Source organism: Megascapheus bottae, chromosome 5, assembly GCF_031878675.1.
Source record: "Megascapheus bottae isolate mThoBot1 chromosome 5, mThoBot2.hap1, whole genome shotgun sequence".
Taxonomy (NCBI): Eukaryota; Metazoa; Chordata; class Mammalia; order Rodentia; family Geomyidae; genus Megascapheus; species Megascapheus bottae.
This window is the reverse complement of record NC_143513.1, coordinates 5071799-5084125: the sequence shown is the minus strand read 5'-3', so window position 1 is coordinate 5084125 and position 12327 is coordinate 5071799. Positions and strand designations below refer to the sequence as shown.

Below are 12327 nucleotides of genomic sequence, written 5' to 3'. Positions count from 1 at the left end.
TATGTTATTTGTCTGGATGATGTGATAAGTGCATTTTACACTTCTTGAAACCCATCTTCTTGGATATGTAACCTTCTAAATGCTTGCCAATCTCATGGGTATAAAGTGAAATCTTATTTTAGCCTTTAATTTTCATTTGTCCATACACTACTGAAATATCCAGCAAAACTAGCATTTACATTTGAGGGAGAAACAAGAGTATTTCATCCCAAAGAGAATCTATATGTATTTATGCACACTAAAGCAGCATAACAAAAAAATATTAAGTAATCAAGAACAAAGAGCAGAGCAGCAAGTATTCTAATCAAGAAGCTATCACCTATAAATCAGTAAACACAAAGGGAAAAAAAGAGAAGGAGAGAAAAACAGAAGGAAAAATAAATAATGACAAAGGACATTAACCACTTCTCCATAATTTCCCTAAATATGAATGGGCTGAACTACCCAATCAAAAGACACAGAACAGCAGATTGGCTTAAGAAACAAGACCCATCAATTTGCTGTCTCCAAGAAACCCACCTCACCGCCAAAGACAGAGACAAACTCCAAGTGAAGGGATGGAAAAGAATTTTCCAATCCAACACACTGCAAAAAGCAGGAGTAGCAATCTTAATCTCTGACAAAATTAACTTCTCAGTAAAATCAGTACATAATGATAAAGATGGACACTACATATTAGTAAAGGATACCATTTATAACCAGAATACTACAGCAATAAATATTTACTCCCCCAACATGGGAGTAACTAAGTCTGTCAAGAAAACTCTCGTAAAGCTACAGAACAAGACAGACTCAAACACGGTCATAGTGGGAGATTTCAATATGCCACTGTCACCCAAAAGACAGATAGGCTCAGCAAAAGATAAGCAAAGACACCTCTGACTTAAATGACACCAAAACCCAGCTGGGCTTAACAGACACACACAGAGTCTTCCACCCAAAGGCAAAACACTATACATTTTTCTAGCAGCACATGGAACATATTCCAGAAATATATCACATAATAGTTCACACAAAGTACTTAAGCAGATACAAGAGGGCTGATATAATCCCCTGCCTTCTATCTGATGACAGTGGAATCAGACTAGTTCTAAACAACATAGTAAAGGGTAAAAAATATTCAAACACTTGGAAGCTGAATAACACACTTCTGAATAACTCTTGGGTTAGAGAACAAATCAAAGAAGAAGTTGAAAACTTTCTTGAAGTTAACTCTAAAACAACTAGGACAGAAATAACAAAAATAAAATCAGAAATATCAGAGATTGAAATAAGATCTACTATACATAAAATTAATAAATCAAAAAATTGATTCTTTGAAAAAGTCAACAAAATCGACAGACCCCTGGCAAGATTAATCAAAAAAAGGAGAGAGGAGATTCAAATAAACAAGATTAAAGATCCTACAGGAACAATCACTACTGACATTCAAGAAATTCAGTCCAGGGGCCGGGAGTTTGGCCCAGTGGTTAAAGTGCTTGTCTAGCATGCATGAAGACCAGGGTTCGATTCCTTGGTACCACATACACAGAAAAAAAGCCGGAAGTGGTGCTGAGGCTCAAGTGGTAGAGCTCTAGCCTTGAGAAAATCCAAGGACAATGCTCAGGCCCTGAGTTTAAGCCCAGGACTGGCAAAAAATAAATAAATAAATAAATAAATAAAATAAAAAATAAAAAAAAAGAAATTCAGTCCATTATGAATAAGTACTTCCAGGGCCTATATTCAAAGAAACAGGAAAATTTAGTAGAAATGGGATGATTTTCTAAATAAAGATAGGCTACCCACATTCAACCAAGGAGAGATAAGTCAAATAAACAAACCAATTTCATACAATGAGATAGTGGAAGCAATCAAAGACATGCCAACCAAAAAGAACCCAAGTCCAGATAGTTTCACTACGGAATTCTAAAAGACTTTTAAAGATGAATTTATACCTGTACTCTTGAAATTCTTCTGAAAAATAGAAGGAGCCATACCAAACTCATTTTATAAAACTAATATCACACTCATCACCAACCCAGGGAAAGACCAACCAAAAAAGAAAACTACAGACCAATCTCTCTAATGAACACAGATGCAAAGCTCCTCAATAAAATACTAGCCAACAGAATCCAGAAACAAATTTTTAAAAATTATACACTATGATCAAGTAGGCTTCATCCTACAGATGCAAGGCTGGTTTAACATTCACAAATCAATTAATGTAATACATCATATCAATAGAGCTAATTATCAATATGATAATTTCTCTGGACACTGAATAGGCATTTGACAAAAATACAGCATCCATTCATGTTGAAAGCACTATAAAAAAATAAGAATTGGAGGTACATTACTTAAAATAAAGCCATATATGACAAACCTACAGCAGGTATCATACTAAATGGAGAAAGACTAGAACCATTTACCTTAAAATCAGGAACAAGACAGGGATAGCCACTCTCTCTACTTCTCTTCAATATAGTGCTGGAACCCTTAGCCAGAGCAATAAGGCAAGAGAAGGACATCAAAGGGATCCACATGGAGAAAGACAAAATTAAGGTATCCCTATTTACAGATGACATGATCCTCTACCTGAGTGACTCAATAAACTCCACTCCTAAACTCCTAGAACTACTAAATCACTTTGGCAAAGTGGCAGAATACAAAACCAACTTTCAAAATTCAGTAGCTTTTCTGTATGCCAATACAACCAGAAGGAGAAATCAAGAAAATGATCCCATTTGCAATATCTCCCAAAAGAATAAAATACTTAGGAATTAACTTAACCAAAGATATAAAGAAATTATTTAATGAAAACTATAAAAGCCTAAAGAAGGAAATTAAAGAGGACACCAGGAAATGGAAAGACATCCCATGCTCATGGGTAGGAAGAACCAACATACTGAAAATGGCCATACTGCCAAAATTGGTATACAATTTCAATGCAATTCTCATCAAAATCCCAAAGACATTCTTTTATTTGTTTGTTTGTTTGTTTTTGTGTGTCATGGGCTTGAACTCGGCATGGGCGCTGTCCCTGAGCTCTTCAGCTCAAGGCTACCACCCTACCCTTGAGCCAAGCCCCACTTCTTGTTTTCTAGAGATTAATTGGAGATAAGAGTCTCAGGTCCTTTTGTGCCCAGGCTGGCTTTGAACCTTGCTCCTCAGATCTCAGCCTCCTGAGTAGCTAGGATTACAGATGTGAGCCATCACATCCGGCTCCTACAGACATTCTTTACTGAAATAGAAGGTGTAATCCAACCGTTCATATGGAACAACAAAAGACCTAGAATAGCCAAAACAATTCTAGGCAAAAAGAGCAATACCAGACTTCAAACTCTACTATAGAGCCATAATAACAAAAACAGCATGGTGTTGGCACAAAAATAGACCAGAAGATCAATGGAACAGAATAGAAGATCCAGAAATAGAACCACATACCAATAGACAACTTATATTTGACAAAGGAGCCAGAGATATGCTGTGGAACAAACACAGCCTATTCAATTATTGGTGCTAGAAAAACTGGGCAGCCACATGCAGAAAACTAAAAACTGGTCCCAGCCTATCATCCTGCACAAGCATTAACTCAAAATGGATCAAAGGCCTTAATATCAGACCTGAAACTGCTACGTGATAGAGTAGGAGAGACACTGGAATTCATAGGCACAGGCAAAAACTTCCCGTCCCTGTCCCAGGGTCACAACAGACTGGAAGGAGACTCGATAAATGGGACTACCTAAAAATAAAGTTTCTGCACAGACAAAGGCATAGCTACTCAAGTAGAAAGAGAGTCAACCAACTGGGAAAAGATATTTGCCAATAATAGATCAGACAAATGCTTAATATCAAATATCTAGAGGAAACTCAAGAAACTAATCCCCCCTAAACACCCCCTAAAAAAAATCACTAAATGGTTAAGGGAACTAAAAAAAGACTTATCAAAAGAAGAGGTTAAAATGACCAAAAAAAGCCATATGAGAAAATGCTCATCATCCAAATAAAAACAACCCTAAGATACCACCTTACCCCAATCAGAATGGCCAATATTCTGAACTCAGACAACAACAAATGCTGGCAGGGTTATGGGGAAAGAGGAACCCTACTGCACTGCTGGTGGGAATGTAAACTAGTTCAGCCACTCTGGAAGGCATTTTGGAGGTATCTTAAAAAATGGAAAGTAGATGTCCTTATCATATCCTGGGTTATGATGTTCAGGATAGATGCCCAGAAGTAGTATAGCGGGATCATAGGGAAGGTCTATTTTCAGTTCTTTAAGAAACCTCCACACTGTTTTCCAGAGAGGCTGAACTAGTTTACAATCCCACCAGCAGTGCAATAGGGTTTCTTTTTCTCCACAACCCCGCCAGCATCTGTCATTGTCAGAGTTCAAAATCTTGGCCATTCTTATTGGGGTAAGATAATATCTTATGGTTGTTTTTATTTGCATTTCCTTTATGACCATGGATGATGAACATTTTCTCATATGATTTTCTGCCATTTTAACCTCTTCTTTTGATAAGTCTCTCTTTAGTTCCCTACCCATTTAGTGATTGGTTTGTTGGGTTTGGGCGGGGATTACTTTCTTGAGTTCCCTGTAGATACTAGATATTAAGTATTTGTCTGATGTATTATTGGTAAATATCTTTTCCCAGTTGGTTGGCTGTCTTTCTACTTTAGTAGCTATGCTTTTATATAAGGATACCTGCTCAGCTATGTTCATTTCTGCATTATTCACAATAGCCAGGGAATGGAAACAATCCAGATGCCCTACTGCAGATGAATGGATACAGAAAATGTGATATATATATATATATATATATATATACAATGGAATTCTACATAGCCAACAGACAAGATAAAATAATTGTATTCGCAGGGAAGTGGATGAATCTAGAGCGAATCATGTTGAGTGAGACAAGTCAAGACCTAAGGAACAAAAGGCACATGGTATCCTTAATATGTGGCTATTAAATCCAAAGAGTACAAGAGCGAGGACTCAATACTTGCATACCCAATGCTATGGACATGGTAATGGAAATATAAAAATAACTATATAGACATAAAAAAACTATGACTCTATAGACATAATGTTTTATTTCTTAAATTAATATGTTTCTATGACATATAAACCCTCAGCCTAATTTTGATTATGTTCTGAAAACTAAGTGCCAGTGATTGTATATAGAGATTCCCTTCTTGAACACTTGTTTGTTAAACTTGTCATTTGAAGTATGATATAAAAATCAATGTTGATAAATTCTTTAATTAAAAAAATTGGTTATATCGGGATGAATCTAGAGCGAATCATGTTGAGTGAGACAAGTCAAGACCAAAGGAACAAAAGGCACATGGTATCCTTAATATGTGGCTATTAGATCCAAACAGTTCAAGAGCAAGGACTCATTATTTGCATATCCAATGTTATGGACATTGTATTGGAAATATAAACATAACCACATAGACATAAAAACCTATGACTCTATAGACATAATGTTTTATTTCATAAATTAATATGTATCTATGATATACAAACCCTCAGCCTAATTTTGATTATGTTCTGAAAACTAAGTGCCAGTGATTGTAGATAGAGATTCCCTTCTTGGACACTTGTTTGTTAAACATGTCATTTGAAATATGATGTAAAAATCAATGTTGATAAATTCTTTAATAAAAAAAAAGAAATAGAGCGTGAGAGCTGCTCGGGGTCACAGTGTCAGCTCCCAAGTCTGCACTGTGTCCCTGGCCGGTCAGTTCACCATCTATTTCTTCCCCAGTAAATTCACCTTCCTTATTAAAAAAAAAAATTGGTCACATCAGACTGTTGTTCTTAATGTACTATGTTATTTCTCAACTCTTTTGTTGTCCCTTGGTTATCTCACATTGTTACAGTAGCTTACCTTGTTATCTGATATATTGTATATATGTTTATTTGGTTATTTGAAATAGGATAAGGAAGGAGAGAAAACAAGACGAGGGGAGGGGCTGAGGGAGGGAAATGGAGACAAAAACATGAAATGGGGTAGCAATGATTGTTAAGTAATGTATCTGGTGAATATAATGTAACCCTTTTATTAATTACAATAAAAAAGGAATAAAAATACAGGAATTGTTTCATAAAAAAAAAATTGGTCACATCAGTGCTGGGGGTGTGTATCAAATGGTAGCGCACTTGCTTAGCAAGCAGAGCCCTGAGTTCAAACCTTAGTCGTGCTGGGGCGGGGAGTTTGGCCTAGTGGTGGAGTGCTTGCCCACCACACAGTAAGACCCGAGTTCCATTCCTCAGTACCACATACATGGGAAAAAGCTAGAAATGGTGCTCAGGCTCTGAGTTCAAGCCCTATGACTGAGAAAAAAAAAACTCAGTAATGCCAAAAAGCAGTAACAGCAGTAATTCTAACGGTAGTAATACAAAATGTCAGATTGTATCATGCTGCTCAAAACTCTCTGTAGTTTGCAATCTTACTTGAGCATGGCCAAACTTGTTAAAAGTAGCCCATGGCCTTTTATGGATTCAATAACCTTCATCTCCCTGGGTTTTTTTCCTCATCTATCCCTTGCTCTCACAGCTTCAGCCACACCAGCCTCACCTGTCACTTTCTTGCCCCAGGTCCTTTGTACTCACTGCTTATCTTCTGACTCCTTTGCCAATATCTATATGCCTCACTGCTTAACTTTGCTCCAGTCTCTGCTCAAGTGTCACCTGCTCTGTGAAGCCTCAGCACCTATCAGGAAATACGAGTCTTCCCTACTCTGCTTTATTTTCCTCTCTAGCTCTTCTCTCTGTCATATACATAACTCAGGGCTGGTGGCTCACACTGTAATCCTAGCTACTCAGGTTCCAGAAGATCACTGGTCAAAGCTAGACCACACAAAAAATCTCCAATAAATTAGTACAAGTTGGACTGGAAGCATGGTTCAAATAATAGAGCACCAGTTGTGAATAAGCTGATGAAGACAAGAAATCTGAGCAAGATTGAAGCTCTGAGTTCAACCCCTGATATTGAAAGAAAAAATAAGCCAGGTGTGGTGGCTCACACCTATAATCCTAGCTACTCAGGGGGCTGAGATCTGAGGACCACAGTTCAAAGCCAGCCCAGGCCCTAATGTCTGACACTCTTATTGCCAATTAACCACTAGAAAACAGGAAGTGGTGCTGTGGCTCAAGGGGTAGAGTAATAGCCTTGTGCTGAAGAGCTCAGAGACAATGTCCAGGTCCAGCAGTAGGGCAGTAGCCTTGAGCTGAAGAGCTCAGGGACAATGCCCAGGTCCAGAGTTCAAGCCCCACAATCCATTATTTAAATAAATGATTTCTTAAAAATATGTATATATAATATAACATATACACATAGGTGCCAATGGTTCACATTTATAATCCTAGCTATTCAGGAGACTGAAAACTGAAGATCAAGGTTTAAAGCCACCTTGGACAGAAAACAAATCCCAAAAGCCAGGGGCATGGTGGCTCATGCCTGTAATCCTAGCAACTTAGGAGACTAAGATCTAAGGATTGTGATTCAAAGACAACTTGGGCAGGAAAGTCCATAAGACTGTTATCTCCAATAAACTACTCAGAAAAAGCTAGAAGTGGTGCTGTGGTTCAAGTGGTAGAGCACTAGCCTTGAGCAAAAGAAGTTTAAGGACAGTGGCCAGGACCTGAGTTCAAGCCCCAGGACTAGCCAAAAAAAACTGAAAATATTATTAATTCTTCTGACAGAATTATAAATAGAATTTCCCATTTTTCTTTTCTGTTTTTTTATATAATACTGAGACTCGAACTTGGTCTCTGACAATACTCATTGGCAGGCATCCTATCACTTGAGTCATGCCCTAGAATTTCCTATTTTAAGAGTTACTTAAATTACTAAATTACATTCCCCAATTAGCAATAATTTATAAAATATACAAAACTGTGTAGTACTATGACATATCCCCCCACATACACACACACACACACACACACACACACACACACACACACACACACCATGAACATACACACATATACATCCATACACACAGGTAGTCCTCTGATTCAAGATGAGCAATCAGGGCCTCCCAGCCCTCCTTTCTATCCCTTGGTTTGTTCAGGGACAGTGCCTAGGCCCTGAGTTCAAGCCCCAGGACAGAGGAAGAAGAGGAAGTAGAGGACAAAGAAGCAGCAGCAGCAACAGCAAGCTAGCAAGCAAAGGCAGAGATTGGAAAAGCTTGGAACTGCTGTGTGGCAGGGTTGAAATAAATACCCGTGATGGAACAGTAGACAATGTGAGGTGCAATCTTGTCTACATCTTCATAGCCCAGGCCCATTGCGGACAGTTTGCCAGGAACATAGTTTTCCACGAATACATCACAAACAGCTGCAAGCTGAAGGAAGAAGTAAAGATGACTCAGACTAGCTGGGAGCTATGGCTCATACCTGTTATCCTAGCTACTTAGGTGGCTGAAATCTGAGGATCAAGGTTCAAAGCCTGGCTCAGCAGACAAAACCTAGGCTGTTATCTCAAAGTAACCAGCAAAGGCCAGTGGAGCTGTGTTTCAGGTGGTAGAGTGCCAGCCTTGGCCAAAAAAGCCAAGTGAGAGCACAAAGTCCTGAGTTCAAGCTCCAGGCCAAAAAAAGAGTCAGACTTCTGAAGAATCTTCCAAACTTTCAACCATTTTCCCATGTTTATAATTGTAATTTCAATAGACACAATGAATTCTGGCTTTGTAAGAGGCCAGAAAATCACAAGAGAGGAAATAAATTTAGTTAAACATAAAATTTAGTTAAACATAACTACTTAAAAGTCTTTATTGTCATTAAAATAATAGCTATTAATTTGCTGTGCAGAAACATGGCATTGACTAGATTCTTCTCCCTCCAAATTCAAGAAATGCTCAGGTTATATTGTCCATACTAATATAGTGTCACAAGAATGGGTAGAATGATTAGATAATAAGTACACAAAATCTAGGAAAACATCTTTGGAAACTAAATAATTTAAGACTGGAGTATGGATCAGTGGTAGAGGGCTTGCCTAGCACACACAAGGTCCTGGGTTCAATTCCTAGCACTGCAAATAAATAAATATACTAATTAGTAAAAATTTCATTGGCATCATCAACAGATTTAGATACATGAGTGTGCATGCACACATAGACACACACATAACAAAGTAACACTGTAAATCAAGAATGGGAAAAATTTCTATCAAAGATCAATTAGTAAATATTTTCCAGGCCACATACATTCTAAGTCACATATTCTTTGGGTGTATGTGTGTGTGTGTATGTGTGTGTGTGTGTATGCACATGTGCGTACATGGAAAGTACTGGAGTTTGAACTCAGGGCCTCAAGCTCTTCCTCAGTTTCTTTTTTAACTTATTACTGGTGCTTTACCACTTGAGCCACAACTTCAGTCTAGCCTTTTGCTGGTTAATTGGAGATATAGGCACAAGGATTTTCCCACCCAGGCTGGCTCTGAATACAGTATATTTACTTTAAAATGTCAGCCTACATTGTTGAATGGAATTTATAACAACAGACTGTCCTTAAAAGAAAGTCTTAAAACACTTTTATTCTAATGTTTTTTTAATGTTCAGATTGTTAATTTCAATCTCAATAAAAAGATGCCTTTGTAGAAAATGCTGTACCTCTTTGATGATTTTTACCCCTTGTGGATCCTTGATATTAACAGCTATGCTCTAAAAATGAAAAAAAAGATAAATTAAAGTATTATTACAAAGAATTTACTAGTGGTAGTTCAGTAAGCATACCATTCATATGTTAGTTTCTCCTTTTAAAGCAAGCTTATTTTGCTCATGAGGAAATATCTAAATAACCTTTACTGATTTTATTTACAACTAGGATAGATTAGGATGATAAAGATTTCAATGAATGTTTTTCAAGAGTAAATACTAAGTGTTGGGCAATTAGTGTTCTTTAAATCAATAACAACTGTAAAGAACCAAATTATTTCTCTTTCATAAAATCATTTCTATTGTAATTTTAATGTTTTAAATTACTTAACAGAGAAGGAAGATTAGGAGAAATTTTAGTTGACACTTGGTGAGCGAATACTTGAAATACTAGTTAAATCTACCAAAAAAAGTAAGCCACAATATCCAAAGTTTGGTTATTACATAATAAAATTACACAAATAAAGCAAAAAGAGAGAGATTCTTACTTTTTTATTTCTATTAACACTGAGAAAATATGTACTTTCTGTGTCCACAAAGGGTGGCCCCCAAGTTCGTGTGTCATCACCAACTCCTAGGCAGAAAAACATATACCATTATGAACCACCGAGACAGCCGGAACACTTCGTCCACCAGGCTGGTCCACATGCACAACCATCACCACAAGTTCCCACAGATCAGCTCAGCCCTGGGGATCCTCAGGCTGAGAGCTCCATGGGCCTGCCTACCTCTTTACTTTTCTGTGTTAAACACTAAATCTCCCCTATCTCTTCTCACCTAAGTGGCATCCTTGAAAGTCTAATTCCAAAAGAACAGTTCCTCTGGCAAGTCTTTAGATTTGATAAATGGCAAACTTCAGGGGTGAAGATTACTATCCTTTTTAGTTTTATTTTTGCCAGTCCTGGTGCTTGAACTCAGAGCTTGAGCATTGTCCTTGGGCTTTCTCAAGGCTAGTGCTCTACCACTTAAGCCACAGCACCATCTTCAGCTTTTTTTTCTATGTATGTGGTACCAGGGAATCGAACCCAAGTCTTAGTGCATGCTAGGCAAGCTCTCTACCACTAGGCCAAACTCCTGGCCCCCACTTGAGACTTTTTCTGTGTATGTGGCACTGAGAAGTTGAACCCAGGTCTTTGTGCATGCTAGGCAAGCACTCTTCCACTAGGCCAAGCTCCAAGCCCCTTATTATACATGTTTAGCAAACACATTGTTCAGCCCTTTCACTGTCTCTTAGAAAAGATGGAGTCTGCAAAAGTTGCTTGTTAAAGACAATTTAAATCAGAAAAATGATGTGAGTCTTTATGGTAAAGCAATATCTGAGGTTAAATATGTAACAGTGATTACTAATTCTATAACATCTATAACAACAACAAACAGAAAAGTCTAAGTGGGTTACCCTATATAAAATATTAATAATTTTAAATACTGCTTGGGAATAAAATTTTGGTTATCTAGGTATTACTTCAGAATAAAAGTCTAACTGGCATAATGGCTTACTCCTGTAATCCTAATTACTTAGGAGACAGGATCAAGGTTCTAATCCTGCTTGAGCAAAAACTTCTAAAGACTTCATCTCAAGCAAAACTAAGTATGATGGCGTATGCCTGTCATCTCAGTAAGGAGGGAAGTGTATATAGAAGGATTGTGGTTCAGTCCAGACCCACGTAAAAAGTGTGACACTATTAGAAAAATAATCAAAGCAAAAAGGGTTGGGAAAGTGGCTCTGGTAGTAGGATACTGGCTTAGAAAGTCCAATGAATCACTCAGCTCTAGCTTCAGTGGTATAGCTCTAACTCTAGCTTTGAATGAGAAACCTAAGAGAAACCATTCAGGGCTTGAGTTCTATCTCTGGAATATTTGGAACAGCACAGGGAGTCAGCATTTTATAAACGTAACTACATAGACCTAAAAATATATGATGGGATATATACTCTATAGACATAATGTTATATTATGTAGATTTATATGTATCTATGACATATAAACCCTCAGCTTAATTTTAATTATGTTCTAAAACTCTATGTGCCAGTGATTGCATATGGAGATTCCCTTCTTGAATTCTTATTTGTTAAAATGACATTTGAAATATGATGTAAAAATCAGTATTAATAAAATCTTTCAAAACAAAGACCAGGAGTTGGCCTAGTAGTAGAGTGCTTGCCTAGCATGCACAAAGACCCAGGTTCAATTCCTCGGTAGCATATACAAAGAAAAATAAGCCAGAAGTGGTGCTGCGGATCAAGAGATAGAGTGCTAGCCCTGAGAAAAAAGCCCAAGGACAGGGCTCAGGCCCTGGGTTCATGCCTCAGGACTGGCCAAAAAAAAAAAAAGAATATTTTATTCCAGAAATCTACTTGGAGTGATTCTTAAATGTTCTCATATTTATTTCAGATGTAAAATATGGCATTGTCAAGTGGCTTTTTAGCACAAAATAGATAGGAATCAGAAAATGATTCAATAATTAAATGGAGGGGCCGGGAGTTTGGCCCAGTGGTAGAGTGCTTGCCTTAGCATGCACGAAGACCCAGGTTCGATTCCTCGGTACCACATACATAGCAAAAAGCCAGAAGTGGTGCTGTGGCTCAAGTGGTAGAGCCCCAGCCTTGAGAAAATCCAGGAACAGTGCTCAGACCCTGAGCCCAAGCCCAGGACTGGCAAAATAAAAAAATA

The 12327-nt window shown here is 37.7% G+C and overlaps 1 protein-coding gene across 1 annotated transcript in view; it reads right to left on the bottom strand.

Moving 5' to 3' along the window:
* Sugct (succinyl-CoA:glutarate-CoA transferase) overlaps nucleotides 1–12327 on the bottom strand; it is a 552732-nt gene that overhangs the window by 521427 nt on the left and 18978 nt on the right. The window contains exons 4-6 of the mRNA XM_090332615.1: nucleotides 10146–10231; nucleotides 9613–9663; nucleotides 8226–8346 (exon numbers count right to left, since the gene is read on the bottom strand). Coding sequence (XP_090188741.1) covers nucleotides 8226–8346; nucleotides 9613–9663; nucleotides 10146–10231 — 258 coding nt within the window. The remainder of the gene's footprint in view (nucleotides 1–8225; nucleotides 8347–9612; nucleotides 9664–10145; nucleotides 10232–12327) is intronic.